General features: G+C 41.2%; 1 protein-coding gene across 17 annotated transcripts in view; it reads left to right on the forward strand.

Moving 5' to 3' along the window:
• The window catches only part of SYNRG (synergin gamma), an 88,427-nt gene that overhangs the window by 51,237 nt on the left and 14,892 nt on the right, over positions 1 to 22,298 (forward strand). For 13 of the 17 annotated variants that reach the window (XM_086686683.1, XM_086686685.1, XM_086686688.1 and 10 more), the window contains 6 exons: positions 1,350 to 2,297; positions 11,834 to 12,427; positions 14,450 to 14,613; positions 15,411 to 15,464; positions 16,328 to 16,424; positions 18,253 to 18,401. In XM_086686683.1, coding sequence (XP_086542809.1) covers positions 1,350 to 2,297; positions 11,834 to 12,427; positions 14,450 to 14,613; positions 15,411 to 15,464; positions 16,328 to 16,424; positions 18,253 to 18,401 — 2,006 coding nt within the window. The remainder of the gene's footprint in view (positions 1 to 1,349; positions 2,298 to 11,833; positions 12,428 to 14,449; positions 14,614 to 15,410; positions 15,465 to 16,327; positions 16,425 to 18,252; positions 18,402 to 22,298) is intronic. The other 4 variants (XM_086686689.1, XM_086686701.1, XM_086686700.1 and 1 more) reach the window with 2 other exon arrangements.

Raw genomic sequence — 22,298 nt, forward strand, 5'->3', positions numbered from 1 at the left:
TTTATGGAAGACCTTCAGACACCATTAGAAAAATTGAGATCATCTGCTTCCTAACCTCATACTTAAGAGTGATAACGTCACTCTCATAATAAAGAAAAGAAACTCTGTTTAGAATCATGGATTCAGATTTTTATCAACATCTTAACTGAGTCTATTTAATTGTTTATTAGAAACACATTAGTACCTATTTTCTCTAAAAAATAATAACAAAACATTTCAGTAACTCCTTTTTCAGAGTAGCACAGTATAAAGTTTAAATACTGTCCCTTGAGGGGCGCCTGGGTGGCGCAGTCGGTTAAGCGTCCGACTTCAGCCAGGTCACGATCTCGCGGTCCGTGAGTTCGAGCCCCGTGTCAGGCTCTGGGCTGATGGCTCGGAGCCTGGAGCCTGTTTCCGATTCTGTGTCTCCGTCTCTCTCTGCCCCTCCCCCATTCATGCTCTGTCTCTCTCTGTCCCAAAAATAAATAAAAAAACGTTGAAAAAAAAAATTTAAAAATAAATACTGTCCCTTGAAATTTTTAATAGTGGAGTTGGTATTTATTCAAATCCTTTTGAATTTTAATAAATAAGAGTAATTACTAGTTGGTACAGTGACATGGCTGATTTCGAGACAAGCCCAAGTGCTCACAGATTTTTTTTCTGTGAGATTCAGCTTATTTGTTATATAGAGAAGCCACTTTAAAATGTGTCCTTAGCTGGAATGAATGCTTTGCAAATAAGTAGATACCTTTTCATAATTTTTCATCAAAGTTAGCTTCAAATTAATGCCTCCACGTACTTGAGCAAGACCACTTAATATCTAACAGTATGCTTGAAGTACCTAGTTGAGCAAGGTGTTTCACATCCTAAATATTAGATGCAGGATTTTTCGTAATACTTCACTAGAGCACCCATGATACTTTTTTCCTGATTGATCACCATGTAAAACATTTTATCTTTAAAGGATCATCTTAATGTCTCTCTCTTCAGGAACCTCCAGCACCCATTTCTTCTTCTCTTGTGTGCTTGGCCAGCTGGCTGTAGTGAGAAAAAAGTCCTGAGAGCAGTGCTTTTGGCCACTTGAAGGGTATGGCACTAGGACACGTATCACGTTAAAATGAGCAAACGAAACTGACATGGTTAGGTGCTCTCGGTTTGATTTTTATTTATTTTGGTATCACTAGCCTTTGGCATGGAAACAGATGTGTAGTGTCCAAAGAGCTGTTTTGGTAGGGTGTAAGCTGTGGTTGAATAATGTCAAGCTAGTGAGGGGCAAGTCTTTAAAAGTATGCTTGTAATTTAATATGCTGTGCATCATGTGGTGTTCAGCTCAGCATTCTTATTTATTTTGCCGTGTTTTTCTCTTTCAGGAGAAAACTTTGCAGAATTCAGATCTGCGAGCACTGATGACGGTTTCACCGATTTTAAAACTGCCGATAGTCTATCACCACTAGAGCCACCAACAAAAGACCAAACTTTTCCAGCATCCTTCCCCTCAGGAGCTGTACAACAGAAACAACAAACACAAGTGAAGAATCCTCTGAACTTAGCAGACCTTGATATGTTTTCCTCAGTTAACTGCAGCAGCGAGAAACCATTATCTTTTTCAGCTGCTTTTAGTGCATCCAAATCTGTTTCCACACGGCCACAGCCAACAGGATCTGCTGCAGCTACGACAGCACTGGCATCAACTAAGATGTCTAGTTTGGCTGATGATTTTGGAGAATTCAACCTTTTTGGGGAATATTCTAGTCCAGCATCTGTTGGGGAACAGGATGACTTTGCAGATTTTATGGCTTTCAGTAATAGCTCTGTTTCATCTGAGCAAAAGGCAGATGATAAATATGACGCCCTTAAAGAGGAGGCTAGTCCTGTTCCTCTAAGTGGCAGCTCGAGCAGCACAGTGAAGAGTGGACAAAACTCCGCTGCCACGTCCACCAAATACGATGTCTTCAAACAACTTTCTCTGGAAGGATCTGGACTGGGTATTGAAGAACTGAAGGATAATATCCCTTCAGGAAAAAGTGATGATGATTTTGCTGACTTCCACTCTAGTAAATTTTCTTCCATGAACTCAGACAAATCTCTGGGTGAGAAATCAGTGGCTTTCAGACACACCAAAGAAGACTCTGCTTCAGTGAAGTCCTTGGATCTCCCTTCCATTGGTGGCAGCAGTGTTGGCAAGGAGGACTCTGAAGATGCACTCTCTGTTCAGTTTGACATGAAACTGGCTGATGTGGGAGGAGATCTTAAGCATGTCATGTCTGATAGCTCTTTGGATTTACCAACAGTTAGTGGCCAGCATCCTCCTGCTGCAGGTGAGGAATTGGTGAGACTACTCTGGTAATGGTGATGTAGATTTCAAAGATGGTTCGGTGGGTGTTGACTTATAGTAGAGTAAGGCTCTGGCTCTTAACCTTAATGGATTTCTAATAACCTCTTCATTGCCAGTCCCATTGAAGCAGTGTTTAAATTCGATTCTGTGGGTACTTGGATATATGGATCCCATGAGTACTCTGGAACTTAGACTGGATAGCTAAAATGTTTTTATTTTCAAACTCTAACCCCAACTTGGTGTTAGAGGCACATAAAAATCCACTGCTAAATGAACCCTACATCACCAGGAATTTTATAAAGACTTTTGCAGTGTGGGTACTGTTCCTCCATTTCTGTGAGTGAGGTCAGTGTTTTCCTCTCCTTTTCTCTTCTCTTGGGTCTGTTTGGCAGCGGCCAATATAGTATTCTGTTTGGCTGACAGAACTGATTCTTGTTAGGCCAAGTCTTAGTAAAAATTAGTTTAGCCAGTCGTACTGTGGTTTGCCACATCCCCACAAGAGAGGATGGAAAGAGCTTGTGTGTGGATGTCCTGTGTGCCAGGGTCTGGCAAGGAGGAGGGCATGAGTCGTTAGTGGAGTTCAGGTACGGTTTTCAGCGTTAACTCTATTACTGAAAGTATTAAATTGTAACACATCTGTAGATGGTAGAATAGGGTAACTACTCACTTTCTCATAAAATGTTTGAAAACATCCTATAAGGGAGCCCTCTTTAAATTCTGTATGGATTTACATGTAGCAGTTTATTCTCTAGTCCAACTTCCTGACATAAAATCTAGATTCCCAAGTGTCCTCGTTTTTATTTTGTTTTGTTATTTGCTATGTTATATAGAAAGATAAACCCATTTTGTGGCCTTTAATAATGAGAACTATCTCAGTATTACTGTATTATTCTAGAAAACGTATTATGCATATGAAGGGTTTGTTGTTTTTCTAACTAGAGAGGGACATGTAAGACACTTCCAAGTTTACAGATTCCAGCAGAAATGTTAAAGAGTATTACGGCTTTTGCATAGATCACATTGGTAAGTCAGAAAACAAAATCGCCTCCATCCTTTGGCTATTGAAATGTTGGAGGTATCCTTAAACGGGATGCCGAATCGAGAGCAGGTGTTCAGAGACCGTGTGTGTCTCCCGTGGCGGCTTGCTGAGGCTTTGTCTAAGGGCGGTGGGCTGTCTGCGGGGCTCCTTGTGCCCCTGACTGTTGACTTCCTTTTTTTGTACTTTTCCTCAGACGTTTTCCTATTTTTTTGCTGCTCTTTGTTTGATAGGGTGATTTTGTTTCTCTTTTTTGTACGAGCTGCTTGAGCCACCGTGGTTGGTTGCAGAGTGCTCTGTTTTTTTGAACAATATTTGATTTTTATTTAAAAATCTCATAACATGTATACTAGCCTTCTGGACTCTCAAGTTACTAATTAGAAGCTATTTTTCTGAAAGTGAATCTATATTCTTTCATAGTGCCAAGCTAGATGTCTTTATGAGATGAGTCTAATCAGGTTTGTGATGTCTTTCTTTTTCCTTCTTTTAAAATTTTTCCATTTTATTTGGGGAGGGGAGATTTTTTGACTGAGCTTGTTCTGATTGACCTGTTAAAATAATCTTCTGTGCACATGTTCTTTTATGTATGTTTGGAACATTCCCAGCTTGGAACCTGTAATGTTCAAGCCAAGTCTCTTCAGTTTGAGGATATCCTTAAAAGCAGATTGTTTCCTCTTTTTGATCTGTAAACCTCCTGTCAGAAAGAGCAGTATCCCTTTAGAGCGGTTGTCACAAGGGGTTGATGTCTGACCAATGGGCTATATTGTTGTTGGACAAAACTGCTGCATAAATGTACTGTAGAAGGTAAATGGCAGGGACTTCTTCAACGCAGTTTGGTTTTTCTTTATCCTCACATTGACTGCAGTATCTCATGCTCTCTTGGTCTGAGGGTTAAAGATAACTTCTCATTGGAGAAATAAAAAGTGGGCTGATGAAAAGAGAATAAAACCTAGCAAATTGCTATCTCTGGACCTTAGTGTTGTTGAGAAACCCTAACTTAACTCTGAAAGGGATACTGTCTCTTTTAACTCTTACAATTATTCTTTGTATGGAAGGTAGATAATACTAATAATAACATTGCCTGATTTCTCTGCGTATTATTACATTTAACCCTTTGGGCCCTTGCTGCAATATAATTTCATCTAGGCTGCTTTATCCCCACCACTAAATTTAATCTGGCCCCAAAGCATCTTGATGTGCAGTCATTACAATCATCTGGTTTTGTTGGCAGCAAGAGCTTACCCTCATTTGTGACACTCTCAAAGGGTTAGCGAGACTTCTGTAGCTCCCTACCTACCTGTAAAGTAGCTCTTCTTTGACATTGAAAATCGTTGTATTTTAATCAGCGCCTTATTATCAGTATTTTTTTCTTTTTGGCTGCTTTTCTGATGTCTTTTTTTCAATTTAGACATTTTCTGTGTGAATGTGCCTTTTCGAACTTGCTTTGGTATATTCCTCTGCAAATACTGATCTGCATGCTTATTCTGATGACTTCTTTTCCAGCTCTTCTGTACCACTCTCTTTTGTGATCTGTAAGTCCTATGTTAATAAATAATTCTTTGGCATATTTTGAAAGTGTGGGGATGTGTGTAATTTGTACTTTTTCAGGATTAGACCAAAGAAATACCTGGTCCATATCAAGTGTAAAACAATAGCACTTCCTGTGATTAAAGGGTTTTCCCTTTTGTCTCTTCAAATACCTTTCTTCTAAGAAAGTATTGGTTTAGCCCTTTCCCCTAATAATCCCATTGATATAAATTTTTAACATGGCACTGGATTAAAACATAACTTTAAATGTTTAAAAAATAATGTAAACCTTACACACTGTGTAATAGGGAAAAGTTACTCCTTTCTTCTAGTGAGAAAATGGGAGTCGATTTTATTGCTTAGTAAACCTCACAGAGCCCACCACCACGAGGAGTTGCACTGTGAAGAGGGGCAGGTGAGGGACAGATCTAATAGTTGAGTGTTGGGGACAGGGGATACATCTGTTAATAACTAGATGTCTGTAAATTTAAAATAAATCATGAAATGGTGTTGAGATGGGCTTCTGAGCACAGTACATGCAAACTGAATTTCAATTGATAATCTTTGTGATGGAGAGTGTTCAGTGTTAACATCAGGAAGTCTTCAGGTCTGAATTCAGTGTGGGTCTGAAATAGGTGCTCACCCTCTACTTGTAGAGCCTGTTATCTTTCCAACTTCAGAATGTATTATAAAGCTCACAGTCCATAAAGCAAGTTCTTAAAACGATTTTAGGATATCTTCAAAGCAAGCTTTAAATCACTTTCATTTTTTGAGAAAATAATTCTAGAAAGATGCACAAAAGTTAGCAATAAGAGAATGCTAAGTTTGGAAAATATTTTTTCTATCTTAGAGAATATTAATAGCAAAAAACCTTAGGAATACTATTGTTTTTTAGATCATAAACCCAAGACCAATAAAAACCTTGGAAAAAAGGATTGTTTCCATGGTTTCCATTTTTTTCTTATATTTTGAAATTTTAGTTCTTTTTTTAAGAATTTGAGGCAGAAAGAAATTAAACCATTGAAAATGAGGATTTTGAAGAGGATTCCAGAGAGATCACTTACAGTATCTGCAATAGGCCATTTGGGAAAGAAAAAAGTTGCATGTTGGGGGTTAGATTAATTCAAAGAGGGGTACCCAGGTGGCTCAGTCAGTTAAACGTCCGACTTTAGCTCGGGTCACGATCTCACAGTTCGTGAGTTCGAGCCCTGCATCGGGCTCTGTGCTGACAGCTCCAAGCCTGGAACCTGCTTCAGATTCTTTGTCTCCCTGTCTCTCTGCCCCTCCCCTTCTCATGCTCTGTCTCTCTCACTCTCTCTGTCTCTCAAAAATAAATATATTAAAAAAATTTTTTTTAAAGTAATGTTTAGATTAATGCAAAGAAAAGCTGAATCTGCCATTCAAACTACTGTGTTTTCCAGAAATTAATGCTTTAGAAAGTTGGATAATACTTGGTTTCAGAAACCTTGTGTAAATTATATTACATTTTAATTATGATGTATGCTGCTAACTAATTTGGAAGAAAGAGATCTTGGTGTAGCCTCCATCTAGTGATAATACCAACTGCCCTTTATTTAGAATTTTCTAGCGCTGTGTATGAGACTAATCTTGTGGTGGCTTTGGCTAAGAAATTGCTTTGTCAATGGAATTATCTAATGCTAAATTGGTCCATCTGGGACTGCTTTATTTTGTCCTTTCTGCATTTATCTGAGCAGGCTGAACTGTGTGTAAAACATAATCATGTTCATAAACTGAACAGTTAATTTTTCTAGAGTAACATTACTTTTCGGGAGGAAGTCTTAATAATATGGTAATATAAACTTGCAACAAAGACTTGAAGAACTCTATGCTACAGGTTCAAGCAAACAAACAAATACTGTTGTGTTTACTCCTATGCCAAGTAAAGTAATCCAGTTACTGCTGATGTCACACATCAGTGCCTGAGCAAATGTACAAGTGTATTCATATTCTACATTCACTCTGTTGTTCACATTAAAATCTCTATGGATTTTTAAAAGTAGCAAATGAACAGGAAGGGGATGCTGGCAGTATTGAAGAAGCTGGGCTAAATCCAAAAATAATTCCAAGAATCAAATTATTTTTATTTATTATTTATTTTTAGTCTTTTTAAAAAATTTTTTTAATGTTTATTTTTGAGAGAGAGACAGTACGAGTGGGGGAGGAGCAGAGAGAGAGGGAGACACAGAATCTGAAGTAGGCTCCAGGTTCTGAGCTGTCAGCACAGAGCCCAAAATGGGGCTCGAACCCATGAACCGTGAGATCATGACCTGAGTGGAAGTTGGACGCTTAACCGACTGAGCCACCCAGGCACCCCAATTTAAAAAAGAAAAAAAAAAGTTTGGGAAAGAGAGAGTACAAGTGGGGGAGGGGCAGAAAAAGAGAGAATCCCACGCAGGCTCTGCACTGACAGTGCAGGGCCCAAACTCATGAACCGGGAGATCATGACCTGAGCCCAGACCAAGAGTTAGACACTTAATCGACTGAGCCACCCAGGTGCCCCAGAATCAAATTATGTTTAAAGAGCTGCTTCTAGCTTTGTTTTTCCATCAGTTGAACTCTTTTGATAAGTTGTTTTGGAAAATGTTGGCCCAGTGGCTTTGAGAGCATGATAAGATTATGTGCATAAGAGGGTCTTCTGGGTGCTGCTCTCTCCCTTGCATGGTCAAAAGGCCCTAAATGTAATTGCCATCTTCTGTGCTCATTTGGTGAGATTGTTAATGTTGACCATGAGCAGTCCTGCTGTACATACAGTTGATCCTTGAACAACATGGGGGTTAGGGACATTGACCCCCAGTGCAGTCCAGAATCCACATACAACTTTTGACTAATAGCCTACCATTGACCAGAAGCCTTACCGTATAAAGTTGGTTAACACATGTATTGTATTATATATTGTTTTCCAATAAAGTAAGCTAGCAAAAAGAGTTATTAATTAAATCACAAGGACAAGAAAATACATTTACAGTACTAAACTGTATTTATTTTTAAAGATCCATGTATAAGTGGACCTATGCAATTCAAACCCATGTTGTTCAAGGGTCAGCTGTATGTCCTGACACCATTCCTTAGCCTTCCAGCCCGCTCTGACTTAAAATACCCACAGAGTAACTGCTTTTCTTTATTGAACTTAAAGCACTGACAGGAACCTGAAGGTGCTTACAGATAGCATGGGTATCATTTAAACCCTGGATGTATGTGAGTCGGTACAAATGAAGAATGGGAGGTGTCTGTGCAAATTAGAAAACACTAGAAGGCAATCATACAGCAGCCTTTTGTAGCCTGTCATACTTAACACTGTGATCACTTTCCTCTTTTCTTCAATAACTCTCAGAGTATTTGAGACTTACAGGACACAACCCAGGTTTTATAGTTAATAGAGAATGTAAAGGCAGGATAGGGCCAGGGGTAGAAAGAAGTTGAAATGTACACATATTTCATGGTTTGCGTTGGTAAGTGAAGTTTGGATTAAATCAGCATTGGAAATTAAAAGATATTTCTTCCTCAGTCCAATGTACATTTTTATTGCTATATAAAACACTGGAGAATAGTGGATTTTGCATATGTATCCTTTCTTCTTTTTCTAAACCCCCATCTCAAAAGCCAGTAACGTAATCATCTGGGCATATGCTTACGGCTTTAGAAAAGGTCCATGGGAATTGGTATGGCCTTTGTGTCTTGTGGCAGCTCACATTCTTTGTTCCAAGAAATACCTTGTTTTTGTGTTCAACATCCGTTCAGAAGGGATTTGAATAGAGGTTATGGAAAAGACTGATAGGGTTACTTGCCAGCATAAGCAAGAAATCCATGTCTTGATTTAAGATCCATGATGGAAAGGAGCTAGCATAGTTTATTCCTTTGGCCTCTGTAATAGGACATTCCTGGTTGCAAACAAATATCTGTATTATAGCACACAATTTGGCCTATTATCCGTGTGCAATAGCAGTTTGACCTAGCACAGCCTAAGTAAGAGTTCTCCTGTAGACTCGTTTTATTGCAGCCCTTCTGCTTTCTTTTTCCTTTTTCTTTTGCAATTTTCAAACTTCAGCTATCGAATGGAAGACCCAGCAATAGAAACTTCAGTGATTACAAAGTGTGGGTTATTCCATATCATTTTTGTAGAAAGGGCTTCCATCACTTATGTTGTAGTTCTCCCAGAATCTTTAATATTTTGAAGACTGTCATACAATAATACATGTAATTTGCTTAGAAAATGTAAAACAGTTATCATGGGCAATGAGAAATTTCCTTGGCTTACCCTACCCTCAGTGAATTGATTTACCACAGTTTTCTTAGAAAATGGTTTACTAATATTCACCATGCCAGGAAATACTACTCAGTTTAATATTATTTATAGATACTAAGATTTAGGAATACCACGTTCTCATATTCCTTATGTAATTCAGTTTTAGTATTTCCTTATGCGTTCAAATGAATTGCACTTCAGTACATTTTTTTTACATAACAATGGCCAATAAATAAGCAAAAGTAAACTTTTAAAATCAGCCTTGATTTTGGTATCCAGCTTGATCAGCTGGATTTTGGTATATCTTATATATTTACACTTCATTTTTTTTATATATAATTTTTTTTATATAATTCATTTTTTAAAAATCTTTCGTTTGGTCATTTCTGTGAGTTGCTCTAAAAGGCAAAATGTTATGCCTCTCATTTTTAATAAAAATAAGATTTGTTGAAGATCTGTAGTATTATAAAAATATTTAAAAGCTCTTCAGCTAAGGTAATCCCTTATTGCTCATAATGCCTTTTACCTCATTATATTGCAATCATTTCTGGTTGGTTTTTTAACCCTTTTTTTCTTATTGCATAAGTGCACAAAAGGGTCTTTTTATTACCATAGCAACTGGATTGTGGTTTTCGAACTAGAGCCTAACTTTCTAATAAATTTACCTTCAGTCTTTGGGAAAATTGCTACCCTTTTAGGAGGTGAGATTCTTAAAGCAGTTCATAATACAGCTTCCCCAAAAAGCTTTCTGGTAGGGTCCAATAATAAAAATATCTGTATTCTGAGACATTTTTCTGAACGCACACGTTGAAGACCACTCTCGTGTGTCACTGCGTCTGCCCCTTGATTGAAGTTTCCCTCACTGGAGTCAGGGCACCTTCTGATCCCTTTAAAGAGTAGTAGCTGGGGGTGGGAGGCATGAAACGCTACAGCCACAGCCGGAGATTAAGAAAGCATTTTGCCTGAAGCCTTGTTTTATTCATTCTAAACTGTACAGTTTTCACCTGAATCTTTGTCTCCCTCTTGTTCAATAAGCCAAATTTGAAAGGGTACCATTTGCACCACAGAGGTTTAAAATATACTGTTCTATGAAAGCTGGTACCCGCTTTTGGCTGGTTTGCCTTTTGTGTAATCTAGGGTTTTCCACTGTTATTATTCATTTAGTACCCTTTTCCTACTTGAGTTTAAAGCGAGAGAGGTTTGGTTTATACTGTCAGGAGAGCCATGGACATGGCAGGAGCCCCTTAACCCTCAGAGGAAAAAAAGAGAAAATGACCGAGTGTGGTTCACCTGTTGACTTAGTTCGGAAAACCTGGATCACCAAACTCGTGAGCATTTGCCTTGTAAAGTACACTTGTGGCCGTCAGAGAGAGGGAGTCTGCCTTTGGCCCTCCGGCCTCGTAGACAGCGACCAGGATGAAACTCAGCCCGCCAACCAGGCTGCATAGACCGTGCTGCTGAAACCGGGGCGCTCCGCACAAGCGGCTTTCGGCCTCAGCTGGGTGTGCTTTTTGAGAATGGGCAAGAAACTTTCCCTTGTCAGACCATTAAAGTGATGAGTTGGCCCTTCATTTGCACTCTGAGATAACTCCATCGTAGACCCTAAAGCCGCACCTAAATGTCAAATGGAGGCCCGGGGCAACTATGCTGTACAGATGTTGCTATTATGTACTGCTCACCGGGCATCAAGCGGGGCGGCCCTTTCCACACATTACTGGGCAGTCGACACAACACAGGCCCTTCCGTGAGCAAGACAAGGTTAAGAAACGTTAAATAACTTGCCTAGTGTCACACAAGTAGTAGGTGGCAGCACTAGAGTCGAACCCTGATGTATCTAAATCAAAAACCTACATTTTTTCTGGTGTTTTATGCTACCTCTCAGGTGATCTAAACGTGTATTAAGAATGCTTTGTGAAATGAGTCTTCTGCCCCAGCGTTTCCTTCTTTTTCTTCTTTCTTTTCTTTTTTTTTTTTTTTTTTAAATGAGGGGCTGATACATAGTTGAAGGAGAAACAGGAGCCCACCAGGACCCAGACCTTTGATTCTATTTTTTAGAGGCTAAAGTAGATTAGGTTGATTTTTCTTTCCTCATACTCCATCACAGCAGTATGACATCATATTGACCAAAATAACAACTAGGTAAGTAACTGCTTAATTAACATCTATCGTTCGATCTTGCGAGACAGAGACTCCTGAGAACTGGCTAAAAGTTAGGTGACATTACTTACACTTTACTTTTGAGAAATTGTCAGTTTTTCACTAGTTTGTCATATACATTCTGTCCATCCGTGTGTTAAAGGAACATTTCCCAACCAAGCTGGGGCAAAAGGCACCAGTTGTAGGCAGGGGGTATTGTAAGTACATCTTAAAACTTGTAAGTGAACAGTTTATCAAATAACCCTAATCATGTCATATGTTGGTAGATGATACTCCTGTCTTTTATAGTAATCTTTATATGCAAAGAAAATAACTGTAACTAAATATAAATGCCAACTCAAAGCTAATGTGGGTTTTTAAAGATCAGATTTTATAGCCCAATTCCTTTAATTTTAGTACAAGCTCTAAATGTAGTTAACTCCAACATAGCATAAAACTAATCAAATATGCTAGACATTTTGCTTCTGCAGAGTTTAGGGCATTTTGCCTAAATCATGAGCTTGCCTCTAATTGTGGGGTCTTATTTCCCTTTCAGATATAGAGGACTTAAAATATGCTGCTTTTGGAACCTACAGTAGCAATTTTGCAGTGAGCACACTTACGAGCTATGACTGGTCAGACAGGGATGATGCGTCTCAGGGCAGAAAACTCTCTCCATTTGTCCTCTCAGCAGGAAGCGGGTCCTCCTCAGCTGCCTCGGTTCTTCAAAAGAAAGAGACTTCATTCGGCAGTTCCGAAAACATCACCATGACCTCTCTCTCCAGAGTAACAACCTTCACAAATGAAGATGCTCTTCCAGAGGCCACCTTCCCAGCTTTTGCCAGTTTTAAAGATGTGATTCCTCAGACCAGTGAGCAAAAGGAATATGAAAGTGGGGACTATAAAGATTTCACGAGACAGGACTTGCCTACAGCCGAACGGAGCCCGGATGCCACCTGTCCAAGCCCGGCCTCCAGCAGCACTTCTCACGACACTCCCAAAGAATGTGCAGATGACTTTGGAGAGTTTCAAAGTGAAAAGCCCAAAATCAGCAAATTTGACTTTTTGGTGGCCAATTCACAGAGCAAAATGAAATCCAGTGAAGAAATGATCAAAAGTGAGCTGGCAACCTTTGACCTTTCTGTTCAAGGTGAGTTGCTTTCAGTGTCAACTGTACTGTGGTGGTTTCTTCCACTGAGATATTAGATGTTCTTTCTAACAGAAAGTTGGTCTCTGGTTTAGTGGGAAATGGATTTGCAGCCTCTGAAATCAGGGTCTATTATAGATGGCTATACAAAAGGGTTTGCAGCTAAACTGAAGTCAAGGCTGTATCCCTCAGATAATTGCTTTTTGGGCTAAAAACAAGCACAGCATACAGTCTGTTCATTAGCTTGTTGGCTAGAGGGGTACTGTGTTAAAAGAGCCAGAGAAATGGATATGATGCACTTGGGGACACGTCAACCCTGCTCTTATTCCCTGGCTATGGACTGTGTTTTTTAATCCAGAGGCTGCAACGTGGGTCTGGATCCAGTCTGCAGACTGTTTTTTGTTTTTGTTTTTGTTTTTAAGTTTATTGATTTATTTTGAAAGAGCGAGCACGAGTGAAGGAGGGGCAGAGAGAGAGGGTGACAGAGAATCCCAAGTAAGCTCTGCACTGTCAGCACAGAGCCTGATGAGGGGCTCGAACTCACGAAACCATGTAAACATGGCCTGAACTAAAACCAAGAGTCAGACGCTTAAATGACCGAGCCAGTCAGGTTGCCCCTGCAGACTTGTTTTGATTGAGCCACACAGAAGGGTTTTTTTTTTGTTTTTTTGTTTTTTTTTTTTAATTTTTTTTTTCAACGTTTATTTATTTTTGGGACAGAGAGAGACAGAGCATGAACGGGGGAGGGGCAGAGAGAGAGGGAGACACAGAATCGGAAACAGGCTCCAGGCTCTGAGCCATCAGCCCAGAGCCTGATGCGGGGCTCGAACTCACGGACCGCGAGATCGTGACCTGGCTGAAGTCGGACGCTTAACCGACTGCGCCACCCAGGCGCCCCCAGAAGGTTTTTTTAATGTGCTGCCAGCCAATAAGAATCATGAGATTTCACAATCTAGATTTCTAGCTTTTCTTGAAAAGTAATATCTGGCAATACTAGGCCTGTATTCCCCCCTTTTGACAATCAGGTAGAGCTGAATGGCACTGCCCCCTCTAACAGATGGGGTATGCTGTCCTCCTTGTCACAGTCCCCATCACCTCTTCTCTCTGGCTGACCCACTTCAGTCATGCACTTGACCTGCCTGCTCTCTGAAAGCATTTGAGTTTGCACCTTCTGCTTTAAGCCCATCCTGACAGAAGGCATTGATTTCTGTTGGATTGAGAGTATGTAGGAGCTCAGTGCAAATCCGTGACTAATGACTGGAAAGGCAACACGACTCTTACGCACTGATATTTAAAAAGACACTTTGTCCTCCAGACTCCAGTGGCTTTGCACTTGTGCTAGATCAGGGAAGAGTAATGGAGAAAATTAAAGTCAGGGAAACCAAGCAGAAGTGAACAACCAGAAGGATTCAACATAGGGCATACTTCATTTTATTGCGCCTCCTGGGTACTGTGTTTTTTACAGTTTGAAGATTTGTCACAGCCTTAGGTCAAGCAAGTCTGTCAGTGCCATTGTTGCAACAGCATTTGCTCACTTGTGTCGCCATGTCACGTTTTGGTGATTCTTGCAACATGTCAAACGTTTTCATTATTACATTGTTATGGTGATCTGTGATCAGTGATTACAACCACTGAAAGCTCAGATGATGGCTGAGCTTGTGATTTTTTTCAATGAAGTATTTTTTAATCTTTGCACATTGATTTTTTTTTTGGACATAATGCTATTTATTGCCCACTTAGTAGACAATAGCGTAGGGCAAACATAACTTTTATCTGTACTGGGAAACCCCAAAATTCATTTGACTCACTTTATTGTAATACTCACTTTATTGATGTGGTTGGGAGCCAAATCCGCAACATCTCCGAGATATGCCTGGATAGCTTGCCAGAGGAGAATGAACACGGATTGTGTTTCTGAATGCCTCATGACAGAAGCATCTAAAGAAGAGGGTCATGTTAGCAAGGAAGAGCCTCGGCTTGAATTAAGCTGAGTAATCAGAACCTTTGTGCCATCCACTTCTCCAGGATCACACAAAAGGAGTTTGAGCCTTGGTGATAAAGAAATAAGCCGTTCTTCTCCTTCTCCGGCTTTGGAGCAGCCTTTCAGGGATCGTTCCAACACTCTGAGTGAGAAGCCGGCTCTGCCTGTCATCCGTGACAAATACAAAGATCTGACAGGAGAGGTGGAGGTGAGCAGGGGAGTTTTCTACAGAGGGGCAGGGAAAAGACCAACTGAGCACTGAGGGCCTCAAGAAAAACTGCTTTCAACTTTCTGTGGGGAAGCAAGGGACAGAAAGTCACAAGGCACCAGACACAAAATATTCAATTAAAGTGAGAGAATGGCAGCATTAGCCCTGGATGAAAATACTTCTCAGGTGGGACATCTGCTGAAATGAGTCAGCGGCCCTAAAATTGAAATTGTTCAGGAGACTTCACGAGGAGGGGTGTTTGGGGGAGTTTTTCTTTGAGCACTTAGACTTTATCACTTTAGACTAGTGAATGTTAAAACACCAGATAGAGGAGATGAGGAAAGTCTGGATTTGCTGCGTCTTAGTCCCACACTGTCTTCCTCCTACAGCCGATACCCTTATGTCTCCTCTGTGCCCTCCTTGTCATTCATGCATGCTCACACACACACGGCGTCATAACTGTGGAGTGGGAAGCTGGTGGTTTAGTATTAGCTCTTGTACTAGACACCTATGTGGCGAGTGCCTTTGGAGAAGCTTAAACTATTCCTAGAACCAGTGAGCCAACATTTGCAGAGGGAAGCTGCTACAAAACATTCCCCTCAGACTCACAGATCATGTGCTCAGAAGGTGCACTTAGTAATTGTGAAGAGTCATCAGTGGTTTCAAGAGATAAACCATGCTTGAAGTAGAGTGTTTTTAATAAAAAGTAAAGCCTTCCAATGCTCTGTACATTGACAGAAATCATAGAGGACTCCAGTCCTGCCTGTTTAACCCCGTTGTTTTTATAAATTTCACAGGAGAATGAGAGATATGCATATGAATGGCAGAGGTGCCTGGGGAGCGCCCTAGATGTGAGTATGTCACTTTTGCGGTGCTTTCACATGTGTGAGTGCTGTCTTGTGCCGTTTTACCCTCTCCTTGGTGCCTTTGAATGGACAGAGGAAAACTTGAGGAGAGCCCTTCCTCCATGGCCTTGTGCAAAGGGAAGCTGGAGGGAAAGCCATACGGCTTAAGTGAGGCTTCTTTCACGTGTATGATAGCAAAAGTGGCTCATTTGTCCCTTGTGCCCTCACCTGTCACTGTGTTTAAGAAATAACAGTGAGGGGTGCCTGGGTGGCTCAGTTGGTTGAGCATCTGACTCTTGATTTTGGCTCAGGTCGTGATCCCAGGGTCATGGGATTGAGCCCTTTGTCGGGCTCCATGCTGAGCATGGAGCTTGCTCAAGATATTCATTCTCTCTCTCTCTCTCTCTCTCTCTCTCTCTCTCTCTCTCTCTCTCCCCCTCCCCCCCTCCCTCCCTCTCCCTCCCTCCCCTTCCCCCTTTCTCTCTCTCTCTGTCTCTCTCTCCCCCTCCCTCCCTTTCCCTCTCCCTCCCTCTCCCCCCCACCTCTCCCCTTCTCACATGCACATGAGCACATTTTCTATCTCTCTAAAGAAGAAAAAAGAAAATAACAAAATGATATCATTAATGCTGCCTAAATTAAAATAATATTTAAACTTAAAGAACCTGTGTCTTTTCCAAAGAAATGGAGGATGGTTTCTTCAAGGTTAAAATTAAATTCTCACATTTGTTTCAGCATGGTCATATACATATATCAGTCAGTCATGCTTTTTCACACCTCCTGGCTTCTCTGTTGGGTTCTCTACTAACAGTAAATTGACTTGTAATGACTTTTCTCAATTATATAAGGTGATGTGATTTCATTTCTTATAGGTCATTAAGAAGGCAAATGATACCTTAAATGGAATCAGTAGTAGTTCTGTGTGCACAGAAGTAATTCAGTCAGCCCAAGGCATGGAATATTTATTAGGTATGTTCATTTATGTTTTACTTATTCAAAATCCTGACACTTGACAGTATTTTCAGTTTTCCCTTACATTAAGTATTTTAATCTAGATCTTTCAAGTTACATATGACTTCACTAAGTAGTATCTGCGTTTGTGGGTGAGATGCTTAAGTCACAGACAGAAACCACACTATTTGACTTAAGGTATCTGTGGCAAAGTTTTTCAGTCCCTACTATACACATACTAGCAGCAACAGATGTAAAATTGCATCTGTGTTACTGGTTTACTAGAATGAAAACATTGGGTCTCTAATTAATGCCTTACCATGCTCTGTTGATTCTTCCTCTCCACCCCTTCACTTCATCACCGATTCCTTACCTCCCTGACTACCTTCAGCTGTTAAATGTCCCAGTCCAGCTTGAAACTCCGGTCTCTGTCCAATCTGGTGTTCTTTGCCTCCTGAAGCTCCCGCTTGGCCCGTAGCCAGAGCCACATGCACTGGACCCTAGTCTTTTTCACATCTCTGCTCAGGTGTCACCCGCTAAGGGAGGCCTTCCCTGGCCTCTCTTTCTCAAAACTGTGCCCTCTCACCCCACCCTCATCCTTCCTCTCCCATTCTCTGCTTGATTTGTCTTTTGTCTCATCAGCTTTAATATCTTGTATATTTTACCTTTTCTTATTTGTTATCTGTCTCCCTCCCCTGCAAGGAACCTCTAAGAAGGGAGTGATTTGGTCTGTTTTGTCCCCTGGGAATGTCTGTAATACGTACCTGAGCGCCTGGCACGTAGTAGTCCCTCACCAATACCTGCTGGATGAGTGGGTGGTGGGGGGACGTGGTCTCTCCTGCAGTTCCACTGCCGCGCTCTTGTTCCTCCTTCCTGCTCAGACGGCCACGGCTCTACTGCAGGAACACACCAGGTGGTAGGGCACCTGTCTTTCCTTGCACACATCGCCTAGTGTCTGTGAGGGGTTGTCTGAGAAGTCCCCTCACTTGGCGTAGGATAGGCAGTGACTCCTGCCCTTCCTCTGGGGAAAGAAGAGGAAAAGCCACAGTGGGCTGTACACAGGTTGATGAGGTACTGCTCTGCAGACAACTCCTCCAGTCCTCGCTTCTAGAGGCTCAGGTAAAGGTTGGGGATGTGTCTGGTGACCGTCCTTAGAATGTGAAGATACTTGGCACCTGTCCTCCTTGCTTGACGAACTCAGCCGCAATTCAGAGACCACGGGAAAAGAGCCGTCCTGTGTTCTGTTAGGTTTATAAAAGATGCGTGAAGCCACAGGGTTTGTAAATCATTGGGTATTCGGAGAAGTGAGTTGTTTCTTAATTACTTTGTGGTGATACTGACATTCAGATTCTTTTAAGCTTTTGATATTCCCATTTTCAGCCAGTTAAATGGGATTTCCCAAACTTAAACAGATGGGCTTACAAAGAAGCCAGAAAGAAAATGAGCTAATACTGCATAGTGCCTAATGTGCCTAATGTTCTGTGGGCACTCTTCTAAGCCTTTTACAGTATGAACCCATTTAATCCTCTTTGGTGAGGTGCTTTTAGTATCCCCATCTTACAGATGAGGAAAGTGAGGCTCAGAGAAGTTATGTGACTGGCCCAGGGTTACACAGCTAGTAAGCGGCAGAACTGGGATTGGAACCCAGGTAGTGTAGCTATAGGCTGTGCTCTTACCAGTAAGTTACCCTGCAGCACTGGAGGTGGACTGGTCCCAAAGAGTGGTAAGTTCACTTCTGTTGAGAAACAATCCATATTTCCAGCTGATACCTGCATGCAGTAGTGCCGCCTTGTGCCGCCCACCTCTCTGCACTGCCCGCGCCCAACTCCACTCTCTCACTCTGTAGGTGTTGTTGAGGTGTACAGGGTGACCAAGCGTGTGGAGCTGGGGATAAAAGCCACCGCGGTGTGCAGTGAGAAACTCCAGCAGCTGCTGAAGGACATCGATAAAGTGTGGAATAACCTCATTGGCTTTATGTCCCTGGCCACACTCACGGTAAGTCCGTTAGATGTTCAGCACTTGCTTTCCTTTCCAGAAACCTCAGTGGTAAAGCAAAGTGTACGTTCTTGTGGTGGCCCTGACTGAAGGGTGACGGTGAGGTGCCTGCTGGGTCGTGTTACGTTAAAGGAAGGAGATAATTGTGTGGTTCACTGAGTAGCACCAGCTTGGCTTCTGGATTGCACAAAGGCCTGTGGGCCTCCATAAAATAAGACTGTAGGAGGACATTCACTCTGTCAACATCCTTCTTCTTTTAGAGATCATTTATTTAGTCATCTCTACACCCAACATGGGGCTTAAACTCACAACCCCAAGATCAAGAATCACACGCTCTTCCGCCTGAGTCAACCAGGCTCCCTGTCTGCATCCTTCTTAAGTCACATGCATATATGCACGTTTTGCAAAGCATCGATGTGAGTTCCTCTGTTCGCACTTCTAGTTCTTTATGACCCTGCATGTGTCTTTTTAGAAACTGTTCAGTGTGACTTTCTTAAACGCCTTTTCCGTTTTTTAGGTCTGTGGATTATTTCCACTTCTTCCTGTTCTGAATGGTTCTACTCTGAGTATTGTTAAACAAATGACTCTGTGTCCTTTCAGGGATATAGTTCCTCCAAGACCTAAGAGGTCGGAGTGTGTGTTTGCACACGGATGTGCGTGCGTTCGTATGTAGCTGTTTCTTTTACTGCGTGGCTCTCCAGAGAGCTCAGGCTACTTGGCAGTGCTGCCAGCAACATGCAAGCATACTTTTCTTTTTTTTTTTTTTTTTTTTTTTTTAATTTTTTTTTTCAACGTTTTTTATTTATTTTTGGGACACAGAGAGACAGAGCATGAACGGGGGAGGGGCAGAGAGAGAGGGAGACACAGAATCGGAAACAGGCTCCAGGCTCTGAGCCATCAGCCCAGAGCCCGACGCGGGGCTCGAACTCACGGACCGCGAGATCGTGACCTGGCTGAAGTCGGACGCCTAACCGACTGCGCCACCCAGGCGCCCCACAAGCATACTTTTCTTTACACTGTGTTCTAGCTTTCTTTGTCCGCTTTTTCATTTAGCAAGTGTATATTGAGTCCCTAACGGTGTTTTTATAGGTCTTTCATTTTGTAGGGGCTGTGCAGTATTCCAAATGATAATTTACTCTTTCTGTTTCCTTTACGTGTAAATTGATTACCTGTCTTGGCCATTTGACCATATGTTCAATGAGATATGGTTTTTGACCTTACGTATTTCACATTTGTAATGGATGTACACACACACACACACCCACGCACACACATACATCTATAGGAAAGCTTGTATCAGTTATTTTCGTCACCTGTTCCCTTCGTTTTCCATTTCATTGGGTAAAACTACTTTATTTTTATATATTCACACCATTCAGTTTGTCTCTCTGATAATATCCTTTATTTCACAAAAGTCAGAAATTTATCTTCCTTCCACAGCTGGAAGAAATACGCTATTCCATTTTCTTTGTTTTTTTCCTTACATATAACTAGGTGGCCCATCTGAGCAGGACTGCGGCCACGTGGTAGGTAGCAGTTGTCCCTGAGCTGTGCCCACAGCCAGGCAGGGAGTAGCTGTCCCAGCACATGTCTTCCCAGTGTTCATTGTTTCTGGTTTGCAGTATTAAGTTCTTAAAGAGTTTAAATCATTGCCAGATTCTCTGTTTTGTTCCCTTGGACTATTTTTCAGTTTCTACAGTTTGGGTCATTATTTGTTAAAAAAATACACTTCTGGCCAGTACAATAAGGAATATAAATATTTGAAAATAAGAGATAAAATTATGCTTGTTTGGTGATATGAAATATTTATAGAAATCTGAATTCAAGAGGTTAAATTTATTGAGTTTGGCAAAAATTCATAGCATTCTTACATATTAATAATAGCTAGAAAGTGTAATAAAAATGGGAACCTTATTTTGTTAATGCATTCAATCACTCCAGTCCTTATCACTTCTGACCGCATAGCTGGAGTTGCTGGTTCATTTTGTTATCCCCTGTCATAATCTATTCTGCACGCCCCTCTAGCCCATTCTTTCTGAAATGCAAGTCTGGTCATGTCATTCAAATCCCATTTAAAATCTTGCAGTGGGCTCTCCATAGTCTTCAGGATCAAGTTTCAGCTCCTTAGCTCAGTGTATAAGGCCTCTTCTATCCCCTGGATTGCCTTTGCTTCTCATTCTCTGTTAGACTGCTTTTCCCTCCGGCCTCTGCATCATTTCCCCAGAAGTCATTCCAGAGAGCCCTTCAGTCTGAATTCAACGCCCTTCCGGTGTGTGTCCACAGCGCCTTTCTCTCTGTCCTTGCACTTACTGCGCTTATTGGTCATCGTGTGCTTGCTTCTTGCCTGGTTGTCTGCCCCTTAAAAGCCAGACTGTGTCCTTTTTTTTTTTTTTTTTTTTTTTTTTTTTTTAATTTTTTTTTAATGTTTATTCATTTTTTTGATAGAGACAGAGTGTGAGTGGGGTAGGGGCAGAGAGAGAGGGAGACACAGAATCTGAAGCAGGCTCCAGGCTTTGGACTGACAGCACAGACCCCGACGTGGGGCTCGAACTCACGAACCGTGAGATCATGACCTGAGCCGAAGTCAGACGCCTAACCGACTGAGCCACCCAGGCGCCCCCAGACTGTGTCCTTTATTTCTTGGTGTTCTAACACAGTGTTTTGTGGGACTTTGTACTTTTTCTTTTATACCTTTTGACCCTTCCAATTTTTTCAAACTTTTATACCTCATAATGTTAATAACTGGTTTAAATTTAAAAAAAATTTTTTTTTACATTTATTTATTTTTGAGAGACAGAGCACAAGTGGGGGAGGGGCAGAGATAGAAGGAGACACAGAATCCGAAGCAGGCTCCAGGCTCTAAGCTGTCAGCACAGAGCCCAATGCGGGGCTCAAACTCATGAACTGTGAGATCATGACCTGAGCCCAAGACACTTAACCGACTGAGCCACCCAGTCGCCCCCTGGTTTAACTTTTTTAAATAAATGCATAAGAAAAATGAAATGGGGGAAAAAGAAAGGAAGAGAGAGAAGGTGAAGTGCTTTTAAAGTGCTTTACATTTGCTAGTGGTGAGCGGTAGTTAGTTGACTTTACCCTTTCTAGGAAGGGTAAGGAAGACACGATGAGTTCCATGATTCACTGTGTTCATAACATAAAAATAAACCCACTACTCAGGAGACACATAATTATTCCTGGTACTGATACCAGAAAGAAATTTCTTTTGTGGGCTCTTGTAAAGAGGAAACTAATGTAACCTGTGTTATCCTCAACATCCTTTCAGCAGATGAAGCAATAGATTTCACTGAGTCATTTCTTATGAAATCTCTCAGTATAGGCCAATTTGCAGAGCTCCAAGTACAAATTAGTGAGAGTCATTCAAGTGTGGAAAAATAGACTAAACGGGAAACTAGGAAATAGCACAGCAGTGCATCCTAATGGTGGGCTCACATCTTTGCTCCATAAAGAAAACATAGCAAATCCATGAGAAATACACCAATATCCCAGTAGAAGCTGAGCAAGACCATGAAGTGATTCATACAAGAGGAGGCACAGCTAACCAGTAAACATTAATTCAAATTCAAGCAAGATTTCATTTTTTTACCTAATAGTAAACCCAGTTTTTGTTTGGCTTGTTTATTGGAATCCTAATAGTGTTGATGTGGTAAAATGGGGACTGTTTATTAGAAAACATAAATTGGTACCACCCTATATAAAGGGTATTTAGCAACATACTTCCCACACCCACCCCCACCTGTGAAGTCCTTGAGGACAAGGACCAAGACCACGTTTTATTCTCAGTCTGATCACAGTGCCAGGCACTGCATAAATACCCAATGAAAGTTGAATGAATAAAGGGACTCACATTCTGAGTAGTTAACTCAGCAACTTCACTTACAG

The sequence above is a fragment of the Puma concolor genome, chromosome E1 (genome assembly GCF_028749965.1).
Source record: "Puma concolor isolate L17-30 chromosome E1, mPumCon1.1.hap2, whole genome shotgun sequence".
Classification (NCBI taxonomy): Eukaryota; Metazoa; Chordata; class Mammalia; order Carnivora; family Felidae; genus Puma; species Puma concolor.